The 12,220-nt window shown below is 49.0% G+C and overlaps 1 protein-coding gene across 21 annotated transcripts in view; it reads left to right on the plus strand.

The window, feature by feature from the left end:
* Positions 1-12,220, plus strand: part of CLASP1 (cytoplasmic linker associated protein 1) — a gene marked incomplete at both ends in the record, with an annotated part of 231,564 nt that overhangs the window by 58,740 nt on the left and 160,604 nt on the right. For all 21 annotated transcript variants that reach the window (XM_079710818.1, XM_079710805.1, XM_079710806.1 and 18 more), the window contains one exon: positions 5,842-5,939. In XM_079710818.1, the coding sequence (XP_079566944.1) occupies positions 5,842-5,939 (98 nt within the window). The remainder of the gene's footprint in view (positions 1-5,841; positions 5,940-12,220) is intronic.

Below are 12,220 nucleotides of genomic sequence, written 5' to 3' on the forward strand. Positions count from 1 at the left end.
CGGCCTCAGAGAGGCGGCGTGCCGGGGTGCACGAGGCCGGGCTCAGTGGGCGGCTGTCAGCCGTCCGGGGTGGCAGCGCCTGTAGCCAGTTTCCCACACTGAGCATCCGCGGAGTCCTTAGGAGTGTTTACCCGCACGTATGCGCGTGTGTGCAGACACAGACACGCGGGCCTCACCTCCCCGCACCCGGGGGCTCCACGCCCACTCCTCTGATGCTGAATGACCCACCTAATCATCCCTCCTTCCAGGGTGCGTGTGTATGTCGTGTGTGCTTGTGCTCCTGACTTTATTTTCATTTTCTCGTCAGTCTTTCCTGCTGGTCTCTGAACCTTGAGGGTCAGGACTACCCCTGTCTCCTCTTGATCGTCCCAGGACTGCCTTCCAGTGGCCTTAGGACTGAGGAGACGCCCCATGGCTGCTTGAGCGGTGTTCCCCTCTTAGCCATGGATGCCTCAGGCCGGAGAGGACGGTTGTGTGTTTTGCTGGTGCTGTCACTGCACTGGGCCCCTGACCTTGTGGTCGGCTTCCATCCAGCTCTCAGTCCTCTGTGGGGGTGAGTGAGAGAGAGAGAGTGAGAGTGAGAGAGAGAGAGAGAGAGAGAGAGAGAGTGTGTGTGTGTGTGTGTGTGTGTGTGTGTGTGTGTGTGTGTGTTGAGCCCCGCAAACACTCCTGCCCCAGAGGCTGTGAGTCCTTTGATACTGGTCTGAGTGCAGAGTGACTCAGCTTCTCAGAGCGGGCGCCCATGCCCAGGCTTTGTGTGGCTCAGGATGCTTTTGGCTGCTGAAAGTAACTCAAAATCCAACTCAGAATCACCAGAGCAGTGGGGAAAATGTATCATCCCGCGTATAGGGGGGGCCTGAGGTAGGGAGGCCGCAGGGCCTGTTATCGGCTCAGTGATGTCCCCAGGACTGCGCGTCCCGCTCCACTTCTGCTGGGCTGCCCACCCCCTGGGCTTTGTCCTCTGCAGCTCTGCTCATGGGCCCTGCGTGGTACAGCCCAGCTGCACGCGTGTCCCGCGTGCCTGGCAGATGAAAGCCCGGTGCTCCTATGTGCCTCTCCTGTTTTCAGCTTTTCTAGATTGGAAGGTTCAAACGTAGGTAGAAGTGACGTACAGCATCCCCTCGGGCCCGTCCTCTGGCCTCAGCAGCTGACCAGACGAGGCCAGTTTACTTTCATCTTTTTCCCTCCCCCACCCCATTGTTTGGAAGCAAAATCTAGGTTATTTTGAAGGAAATCTTAAACATTGGTTCATTTAATTCTTAAATACTCTAAAGGGTAAGGGCTCTCCACCCCCCACCAAGCCCCCCACATAAACTTAACACCATTATCACCTCCTGTCCCTCAAGAATGCCTGATTCTCTCATATCATTAAGTGCCCAGTCCATGTGCACGTTTCCCTGAGTGTCCCTGTGTTTACCCTCTTTCGCAGAGTGGACGGGCATCTTCCGGAAGCTTTGCTTAGGTTCCCTGTCGTATCTCGTTGTGAGAGCCGCATCCCGTGCTGCGGTGTTAGCCCGCTGTCAGGGAAGGGACCAGGGTTATGGGGTGGATTTACACTCGGGAGACTTTATCTCCCGAGCCGAGAACAGGGCCAGGGAGGACGGGGCCGGGGCATCCAAGACACCTGCTCGATGGGGAGCCTCTTTGTCAGATAAGGAGAACTCCAGTTCTGCCTGCAGACCTCTGACTTCATAGCTGCTCAGCTGGCCTAGGGCAGGCAGCGGTCGCCTCCACAGGGCCTCCCCCCTCTGCCTGCCATCTGTTTTGCTGAGGAGTTTGATCCGCATCTTCAGAGTCTAGAAGCATCTCGGGGTGTCTGAGGGGCCGGCACTGATCTCAGAGCTCTCCGCAGCTGGCCCTGCGCTGGCTGGCTGGCTGGGCTTAGGGGGGTAGGGGCAGGGGAAGGAAGCCCCCGCAGAGGGTTTGACTGGCACCTGAGGAGTGGGCGGGTCTGAGACATCCTCTCTGTGGGCGGGTGGCTGCGGGGACAGGGTGGCTTTGGCCTCGAGTGGGTTTCCGGGTGCCCTCCCTGTCCCTGGGGGTGAAGTTCCCCCTGGAGTTTCCACTGTGTAGGGAGCCCGTTCCTGGTGCCCACGTTGGGGTGCAGCGTGGTGCAGTGAGGTGACTGTGGGCCTCGGCAGGTGGCCAGCCCGCCAGGCTCCGCCCTCCTCTGTGTCACACTCAGCAGTGGCCCGGTGAGCGAGGTCGTAGATTTGAAGGCCTCAGGCTCTCTAAAGCCTTCGGCCAGGGCCCGGCAGATGGAGCTTAATGTACGGGGCCCTGGTCTTTTGCTGTCCTGGTGGCCTGAGCTCTTGGGGTCCTTTGCGTGGCGAGCCTGCGGGTGGGCAGAAGCGCGTGGGGCCCCCGTGGCGGCCTGTGGGGGGGAGCACTGCATGGTCCCTTCAGCCTGAACCGACTTGCTTTGAGGGGACGCCCCTTCTCAGTTGGGCTGCGATACTTTGTAGTGCCACAGACAATCCGTTCTTCTGTGATTCTTGAATCAAGGGTCGTTTACACCCTCAGATGCTCCCTGGCCCTATAGCTTTCTAAGCCTGAGGAATAGCTATGTAAAGGCTAAGGTTGCTGGTCTGAGAGATGGAGATAATACCAGTTCCACAGGCCACTGTGTTGAGTGCTTTATGCCTATAAACACGGGGCACAGACCGCTGGCCTGTGTCTGTGCACATACACGTGTCTGCAGGATGACTTCATTTCACGCGTGGAGTTTGGGTTTGCGAGTTGACCTTTGGGAGGTGCGTTTCTGAGTTTCCGCAGAAGAGTGGAGGTGGGGCACAGCCGTACCTGTGCCCCACGGCTACATGTTGGCGGCCGCCTGCCCGAGGCTGGGCATCCCCCTTCCCCCGCCAGCGGGAACCGGGCCGGGGCCATTGGTCATCGTGCACCCACCCTGCTCCACGCATCATGTTACCTGCTTGGGCCGTGTAGCGCCCCCACTCTGGCGCGTAATAGGCAGTCAGACATTTGTTGAATTGAATCCATTTTTTTTCTTTCCATTATTATTATTATTTTTTTTCTTTTGCGGTACGCAGGCCTCTCACTGTTGTGGCCTCTCCCGTTGCGGAGCACAGGCTCCGGACGCGCAGGCTCAGCGGCCATGGCTCACGGGCCCAGCTGCTCCGCAGCATGTGGGATCTTCCCGGACCGGGGCATGAACCCGTGTCCCCTGCATCGGCAGGCGGACTCGCAACCACTGCGCCACCAGGGAAGCCCTCTTTCCATTATTTTTTTTAATCTCAAAGCAGCCTTCCACTTACGAAGGAGAAAACGGAGACTAAAAGAGTTTAAAACACAGCATTGTAAAGCAGTTTTACTCCAGTAAGGATGTATAAGTGAATGAATGGATGAAAGAGTTTAAAGGCTTTGTCCGAAGTTATGCAGCCTCTAAATGGCCAAGTAAGTCCTCAGGCCTACTTTGAGTCTAAGGCTAGTAATTTTATTAATTGATTGGATGAATGAATGAAAGATTCTTTAAATTCTATAGGGCTTTACAGTTTCAAAAGCTTCACACATGATTTCATATAATCTCATAGTAACCCCATTTCTCCTACCCCAATATTGCCCCTCCTCCCTTCCCTCTCCCCACTGGCAACCACTACTTTGTTCTCTATATATGGGAGTCTCGCTCTTTTTTGTTTTATTCACTAGTTTGTTGTGTTGTTTAGATTCCACATATAAGCGATATGTTACAGTGTTTGTCTTTCTCTGTCTGACTTATTTCACTTAGAAGGCTAGTCATTTCTCCACTAAGTCCCTTAAACTCTTCATAGCCCAGACTTTGTAAGTAGCAGACAGGGTATCGATTGCTCTTTAAAGGGGGTCCCCAGTGTGATCTGCTCTGACTCTGCACAGACGTCATCACTAGAAAGTAAGCAACGGCGATGCACTTGTCACTGATCCTCAAGACAGGGCATTGACTGCTTTTGTAAGATGTGCATGTTTCAATATGGAAATGTTTCCTAACATCAGAAATTATTTCCTTTCCAAAATAAACTGGTAATCTCTGTTAGTCAGCTCAGGCTGCCGTAACAAAATACCATAGACTGGGAGGCTTAAACCACGGAAGTTTGTCTCTCGCGGTTCTGGAGGCGGGCAGTCCCGGAACAGGGTGTCGGCGTGGCCGCACTCCACTGAGGGTTCTCATCCTGGGTAGCAGACACACGGAGCTGCCTGGCGTCTCTCTTATAAAGACGCCCCTCCTGTTATTATCAGGACGCACTCTTAGGACCTCATTTTAGCTTAACTACCTTCTCTACAGGCCTATCTCTAACTGCCATCATCAACATATGAATTGTTTCCGGGGCTGGTGGGTGCATAGCACCCACCACAGTTTGGTGCATAGCATCAGGTTTTGGGTGAGAAGTAATAACCTAGAATTTGCCTTTTTCTATCACAAGGGGGAAAATTGTAAAAATTACCTATCGTATACCGCTGTTACCTCAAAGGGTAACTTGGCAGTGTTCAGAGCTGTAAACTGTTTGTACCCCTGCTTCTTTCCTCTCTGTGTCTTTGATTTCATTGCTTGAGACCAAATCTGCAGTCGTGGTTGCTCTCTTGTCTTTGCTGGCTCTCCTCCCCTCGGCACCCCTGGGCACCCCACAGTCTGGCCTTGAGTCCATTGGATTTAAAAACTTTTTTTCTTCCCACCTTTGTATTGGCAAAATTTTAGACCTATAGAAAAATGGAAAGGGTAGTACAGTGAACACCCATATTTACCATTTAACTTTTGTCACATTTGTCTTATATCTCAACGTGTATACACACGTGTACACACACACACACACACACACACACACACACAGAAATAGACCTTTTTTCTTGAACCATTCGGAAGTATCTAGCACACGATCTTTTTACTCCTAGGTACTTCAGTGTGTGTCTGCTAACAACAGGGATATTTTTGTGTAATCACATGTTTTCACATCCAAGAAATTTAACATTGATACAATTATAATGTTTGGTATACACACAGCCCACATTCAAAGTTCCCTGTTCTGTTTTTTTTTAAGTCCATTCTGTCTCTCGAGCCTTCCATATCGCAACCTTTCTTTTCCTATCTGTGTTTGGCCAGACCGCTGCCTTGCTCTTCCCGAAGTGTATGCCTTGCTTCTCTGCTTTCATGCCTCTGTGCAGGCTGCTTACCTTGTTTGGAGCCTGTCTCATTCCATCTTTCCCTGGTAAAATGCTGTGTTTCTAAATACATTTTAAGTGGTTCCTTCCTCTTCCATAAACTGTTTCTTGGTATCCCCTGGTGTGCTGTCTCCCTTCCCTAAACCATGTGAGCTCTTTGTACTCTTTTGTATAACATTTATTACTTCCTGCCCTGTGTTAAATGTAGAATTTATGGACTTTTTTTCCCATCTCCCTTTTAGAACTATGAGCTTCTTGAACGCAGTCTCCGTGTAGCCTCTACCATCCTTTTTTGTTGCTCCCTAAGTATTTGTTTATTTGACCTACATCCAGAATGCTTTACATGGTGTTTTATTTTTAGAATAATTCACTTATTTGTAGTGTTTTCTATTTTGGAAGGGTGGTCTGGTTTCCAGACATAGTCTTAAAGGACGGAAAGAAGTAAGGGGTGTGGACTTCAGCAGGTACCTAGGGATGGGGTCTGAATTTTTTCCTCCTCTTTGGAACTGTGCCCACAGAGTCAAAGCTGTCACACACAGCCGTGTCTAGTCCCATGCCTCTTAAGGGTTGTGTTTAGAATCGCGCTGGTGAGTGGGTGATAAACTTGGGGTGTTGTATAGCCTGTTGTGTCCGCAGCAGGAAGTGCTGGGGAATGACACAGAGCAGCTGTAAGATCTCTTCTTTTATATCTAGGTTCGAGATGCAGCAATAAACAGCTTAGTGGAAATTTACAGACATGTAGGAGAACGTGTGAGGGCAGATCTCAGTAAGAAAGGATTGCCACAGTCCCGGTGAGTTCAGACTTTTTTCCTTTCTTCTGCTCTTTCCCCCTGTACTCCCTCTCAGTTAACATCTTGGTTTGTACTGCTTATTTTGTTGTGGTAATTTGACTGAAAGAATATATGGTGAGAGGATCGGTGGATGGAGATCTCACCCAGATCACGTGACAGGGGCCCCCTTTCATTCCACTTGCTCAAAAGTCAGACTTTCTCACCCAGACGTCCAGGCACGTCCTCTGCCACATACCGATTTTAGAAGCATATTTAAAAGTGTTTGGTGTTGGAAGATTCAGCATTCTCTCGGTTCATACGGTTCTACATTTTGTATACGCACGACACCTAGTATAGTAGGGGCTTGGAAAATATTTGTTTGAATGAAGCCTTTCCAGGATGAGTCTGGATAGAAATATATAAGTAATAATTCTGGAAAACTTCTTTGAAATGATAGCTTTCTGGTCAGGAATGCCAGTCTCAATGTCCAGGTCTCCAGTGCAAGGAGATCAGTGTCTTATCACATCCAGGACAGCTTGAGTCCACAGATGTTTCTGTCGTAGTCAAAATTTTAAAAAATAATGAAAAATCACTCATCTATGATTTTACCTACGACGGAGAAATCTTACACCAAATGAATTCTAAGCCTTTTGCCCCTCAGTTCCATTGTGGGAGAAAGTGATGTGAAAATCCTGGGAAGTTAGGCCTGGATGGGACTCACAGAGCAGCTTGTCTGGCCTGTCACTGTGTCCACGGGGACAGCAGAGGCCCGGTGGCAGGAAGTGGCTGGAGAGATCACCCAGCTAGCAAGTCAGGGCTCGGACTGAAGTCCTGTTCTTCATTTTCTCCACCCCGGTCCACAAAAGAGCTTACGGACTCTTGGGCATCTCGATGTGGGATGGAATGTTGAAATATACAGGAGCCGTCTGCCGTGATGCCCCTCAGCCAGGTGTGACGGAAGTGGGCCACTTAGCTCCAGGCAGTCGGGGTGCCTGGAGCACCTGGGGGGGGCATCTTTCTTTGTTGAGAGTCACATCTGACCCCAGTGTTGCTCTCACCATGGCCCCTGTAATTTTTCTTTCTTTTTTTTTTTTTAAGCACTACAAGACTTTATAATGGTGCTGGAAATAGTCCATGCTAGCAGACAGTGTGATCCATGAGCCCTGGGGGAGGGGTCGGCAGGGAGTGTGGCCGAGACCACCCGTTTATACCGAGAGCCTTTCAGTAGGACAGAGGCAGCAGAGGAGAATACAGCGACTTTACGTGTTTTTTACAAGAGGCCGTCTGTGAGAACAGGGGTTTTTAATTCCTGTATTTCATGAACCTCAGCCTTCTGGTCTTTGAATAGATGGTGAGAACACTGAGGAGGGAGCTGCACTGCAAAGTACTGGCCGGGCTGGTAGGGAAAACTAGAGCGTGCAGCTGAGCGGGAGAGCAGCGGCGGCTGTGGGCGTGGCTAGGTAGTGATGACGTCACCAGCGTTGTCGGGGAAGCAGACGCTGGGCAGCGAGACCCTCCCCTGCTTCCGCACGGCACCACCGCGCCAAGTAGCTCACGGTGAGCCAGGCCACGACCGGCCCCGTCTTCCCCGTGGGATTCGGGGGTCGTGTCCGAAGGTCGCTGTAGCAGCCGGCGACGGGGAGGTGACATGCTGAAACTGAGATCTAGAGAGATGAGCACAGGAGGCAGCTCACTCTGCGGGCCTGCTTGCAGGGGCGGCCCGGGAGCTTAGATGTGGGGTCTTCCACCATTACCACAGAGTTGGCTGGGGTGGGGGGGGTCTCTTGCTGCAGCCGGGCCTGGGCGTGGCTGCCCGCCTGCTTTCCTGCGGGGGTCTGGCGATTGCGGAGCCTTAGGCAGGGGGGTGCCTGGGTGACCAGAGCCCGTAAACCCTGCCCTCAGACTCAGCGAGCTCTCCCAGTGGCCGGCGTTCCACCCGCGGCGTCACAGCCTGTGGCTGGGGAATTCAGTGTGTGACTCTAGTGGGAAGCTGGCTCGGGTTTCTGTGGACTTCACCCGCACGCCCTTTCTCTTTGCTGATTTTCCTTGTGCGCTTTTACCATAATGATCACAAATGGGAGTGTGACTCTGTGCTGAGGCCTGTGAGTCCTCCTGGTGAATCATGAAACCTGGGGTAGTCTTGGGGACCCCTCCACGGAGATTGGTTCAGGTAAGGCCCTGCGCGGAGCTGGGGTTAGAACCTTCTCTTCCAGATTCCCAGTCATGTGGTTTCTTTCCCCCCCCATCAGCCCCCCAGCCCCTTTTAAAAAGGAAATATTAAATAAATATTAAAAAGAAGCTACAGAAGAGATAGAGCCTCTGTGAACAGGAATGAGAGTTTCCATTATCTCATGTTACCTAAAATCCTTCCTAAAAATTCTGGGCCGAAAGGAGAGGGGGAGTCTAGGGAAATGGACCCACATCTTCTACAGCCATTATTGTAAAAATCTGGCAGACACACAGTGCTTGGAGAACTCGGCTGTTAGTTCTTTAAAAACTGTAGTGGAAGGATCGGAAACTTCACGTCTCTTTGTGTTGATGACAAGACAATCACGTGGGATCTCACACTGTGAGGGCCAGAGGCTCCGGCCCCACCTTAATTTGGTTGGGGACTGTGTCCAGATGGAACAAGACATGGAAAGGATCTCCTACCGTTGTTTGGGAAATTCAGTATCTGCTATGTGTGGCTCCAAGTGGCTGACTGGAATACTTGAATATTCTAGAGTTCTTTTACATCATTACAGGGTTTTTTTGTTACTTTGTGAGAGCATAGGGGTGTCATCAGCTTGGCAAGATTCCATAGCACTAACAAAGCATCGTGGAATTTGCTTCATGTTTTCTAAAGCTTGCGTTTAGTCCTGCAATAAAAACGTGATCGTCTTCTGAGTTTGGTCATTGAGTGAGTGCTGTATTTGAGAAGAAGATTAATTGAATCTCTAGGAAATACGTGATGAAAAAGAATGCCTTCCTAATGTCAGCTACCTGACTTGGGGACTAAGAGTAATGATCTGATTTTGGCAGTAGTTTTCCTTGCCCATTTCACAGTTGGGAAGAGAGACTCGTACGCTCTCAGCTTCACTTTGGAGGAGCTGGAATCATGCTTTGGGGCCACGTGTTCAGTAGTTATTGGAGTATTTCATCTGCTGGCGAAAGTCACGTTCCTCCCGAGAAGGGAGTTGGAGACGTTCGGCCCAGTCTTCATTTTAGGAGGTGTCTCCCCTCCGTGGGGTGTCAGCACAGCTGAGCTGCGGACTTCATCAGCGTAGTATTTGGCCATTTTCCATTGTTTTACACGTATTGTTTTCACGGTTCACACACGTGATGTGTTCAGAAAACAAGTACTACAGGATTCACTTCTAGCTGTCTGTTATACGAGGCCATACGCTGTAGGATATTTGTGAGGTGTGCTTGGACCTGAGGAAAGCGTCAGTAGGTGCCCTGTCACTCGCTACCCAAGGCTTCGATTCACAGACAGGTGCTGTCAGCCTGCGTGCACGCTCACTGTCACCCCACTGTATGTACCAGAACGTATTTCCATTCCATATGGTGTATTTTAGTTTGCGAAGCTTTGGTAAAAAGATCACTGGTGTTAACTTTCTTCTGGAACCATCACCTGGGAACCAAGCTCCTGAAAGAGCAGCAGCTTGAACTCTGATGATAGTTTGAGGTAGAACGGAAGATAGAACGGAAGCGTGTCAGTGGATGCGTTGTAACTATTTGTTAAACTTTTCCTTCCTGTGAACCTACAGTTTTGAATAGCTCTCATAATATTTGTTCATAAAAACTGTATAAACGTTCACTAGCCATTATTATCTCATGATTGTATTGTTAAGGGGAGAATTGAGGCTTTCTTAGTTTTAATTTGCTTGCTGAAGCTTTGGTGTTACAGGGAGGGCCCAGGGCAAAAGCAGATGAGAAATGTGCTCTGTAATACCCCCTCTCATTTTTAAATTTTGTTTTCTGTCATTCGTACAGAGAGAGCTGACTGGGTTTACAAGTTACATTGAAAAAAGGCAATTCCTTCTCTCTCCTGCCGTTTTTCCTTAGAGGCAAACACCGTCAGCTGTTTTTACTGACCATGTTGTATCTGTTTCTCTGCCTCTAAATACTGTGCATGCACTGCTGTTTCTTAGTTTTGTGTCAGTCTAAGAATTTTACTTCCCATTACGGGGGGTGAACTTCAGCTCTCGTTCCTCGCACCCTCCCTCAGGTGCGCTTACCCTCTCCTCGTCCACCAGACGTAATCCCGTTTTCATTTTGATGAGGACGACATTTAGTTTATTATTCTCTGGCTGTGTAGGCTGTTCACAGCTCCCTGTTTATGTTTGGTGAACTGTGATGACTTTACCGTCTCTCCCCACCCCCCGTGCACCCTGTTTCCCTGCATCAGTGTCTCGCCTTCATCTGTGTAGTTGTCTGCATGCTCCTCTTGCACCAGTGCCTTCTACCCACTGACATACGAGTCAGGTCCGTCTCCTTGAGCCTGCCCTTGCAGCCCACAGCAGCCGCCTCCACTGCCTCTCGCTTACGTTATCGTCCTCCGGGGACCGCACTGCACCTTTCTCTGCAGGCGCACCTGCTGTTTCTTGGAGACGACGTTCTTCTTGGTTTTGTCCATCATAGTGGTGCGTATCCTCCAGTAGCTTTCTGAGAAAAGATGTGGAGGAGGAACGTTTCTTGAGTCTGAGAATATTTTTATTCTATCTCGGTACTGATAGTTTGTCAGGGTTCAGAGATCTAGGTTGGAAGTCCTTTTTCTCCTCCAGAATGTTGAAGTTCATGCCCCCGCTCCCCTGCTTGTGTCCCAGCTTTCAGTGTTTCTAGTGAGAACCCAAAGTCATTCTGATTCTTTATCGTATGTCGGTAACTTCGGTTCTCTTTGTCCTCACCGTTTGTCTGAAGCTTTATGATGATGGGTCTTATATGAGACTCTTTTCATGTCTTGTGCACTTGGAGGGCCTTTCAGGCTGAAACCCCATGCTGTCTAGATCTGGGCAAGTTTCTTTAAAAATATAATGACCGCTTGGACTAGTTGGTCTTCTGATTCTCTTATTTTTCTCTCCCATTTATAGCTTCACAGTTTTGCCCTGTGAGTAATGCTCCTGTGAAAATGGGTGCACAAATATCTGTCCCATCCCCTGCTTTCAGTTCTTCTGGGTGTAGGCTTTTTGAGGAACCACCATTCTGTCCTGCAGCTGCTGCACCATTCTGCATTCCTGTCTGCAGTACACATCCTGCCAACAATTGTTATCTCCTGTTTTGTTTTGTTTTGTTTTGTTAAATAGCCATCCTAATGAGTTTCTCATTGTGTTTTTGATCCTCGTGGAATCTTTGTGGGACCTTTGTTGAAAATCAGCTGACCACTAATATAAAGGTTTCTTGGGAATTCCCTGGCGGTCCAGTGGTTCAGAGAGCCTGGGTTCAATACCTGCTCAGGGAACAAAAATCCCATAAGCCACGCGGGGTGGCCAAAAAAATTTCTTTCTGTAATCTCAGTTCTATTCCATTGGTCTGTATGCCTGTCCTTCTACTGGTAGCACACTGTCTTGGTAAATTTAACTTTGTAGTAACTTTCAAAATCCACGTTTGTTCTTTTAAAGATTGTTTTGGCTGTTCTGGGTGCCTTTCGTGTCCATGTGAATTTTATGATGTGTTTGTCAATTTCTGCAAAAAAGGACAGCTGGGATTTTGGTAGGAACTGAATCTGTAATGAGTTTGGGGAATATTGCCATCTTAACACATTGCCTTCCTGTCCATGAACGTGGAATGTCTTTCCATTTTTAAAAGTCTTTAATTACTTTCAGCAATTGCTTAGTAGTGTCCAGTGGACAAGTCTTACACTTCCTTTGTTAAATTAATTCCTATGTATTTTCTTTTGGTGCTATTGTAAGCAGAATTTTTAAATTTCAATTTCAGATGGTTCATTGTTAACGTAGGGAAATACAATTGATTTTTTTGTATTGATCTTGAATCCTGCAACCTTGCTGAACTCCCTGGTTCTAATGGTTTTGTCGTGGACTTCTTAGGATTTTTAAATACAAGATATGTCGTCTGCCAGTAGAGAGAGTTTATTTCTTCCTTTCCAATCTAGGTGCCTTTTATTCCTCTTTTTTTGCCTAAAAGCCCTAGCTGGAACTTCCAGTAAGATGTTGAATAGAAGTGCTGAGAAGGGACAGCATTGTCCTGTCCTGATCTTAGAAGAAAAGCTTTCAATCTCACACCATATTTTATAATGTTAGCTTTGGGTTTTTTTCTGTATGACTTTATGAGGTTGATAAAGTTTTATTCCTAGTTTCTTGAGT

Source organism: Hyperoodon ampullatus (assembly GCF_949752795.1).
Source record: "Hyperoodon ampullatus genome assembly, chromosome: 8".
In the NCBI taxonomy this organism is placed as follows: domain Eukaryota; kingdom Metazoa; phylum Chordata; class Mammalia; order Artiodactyla; family Ziphiidae; genus Hyperoodon; species Hyperoodon ampullatus.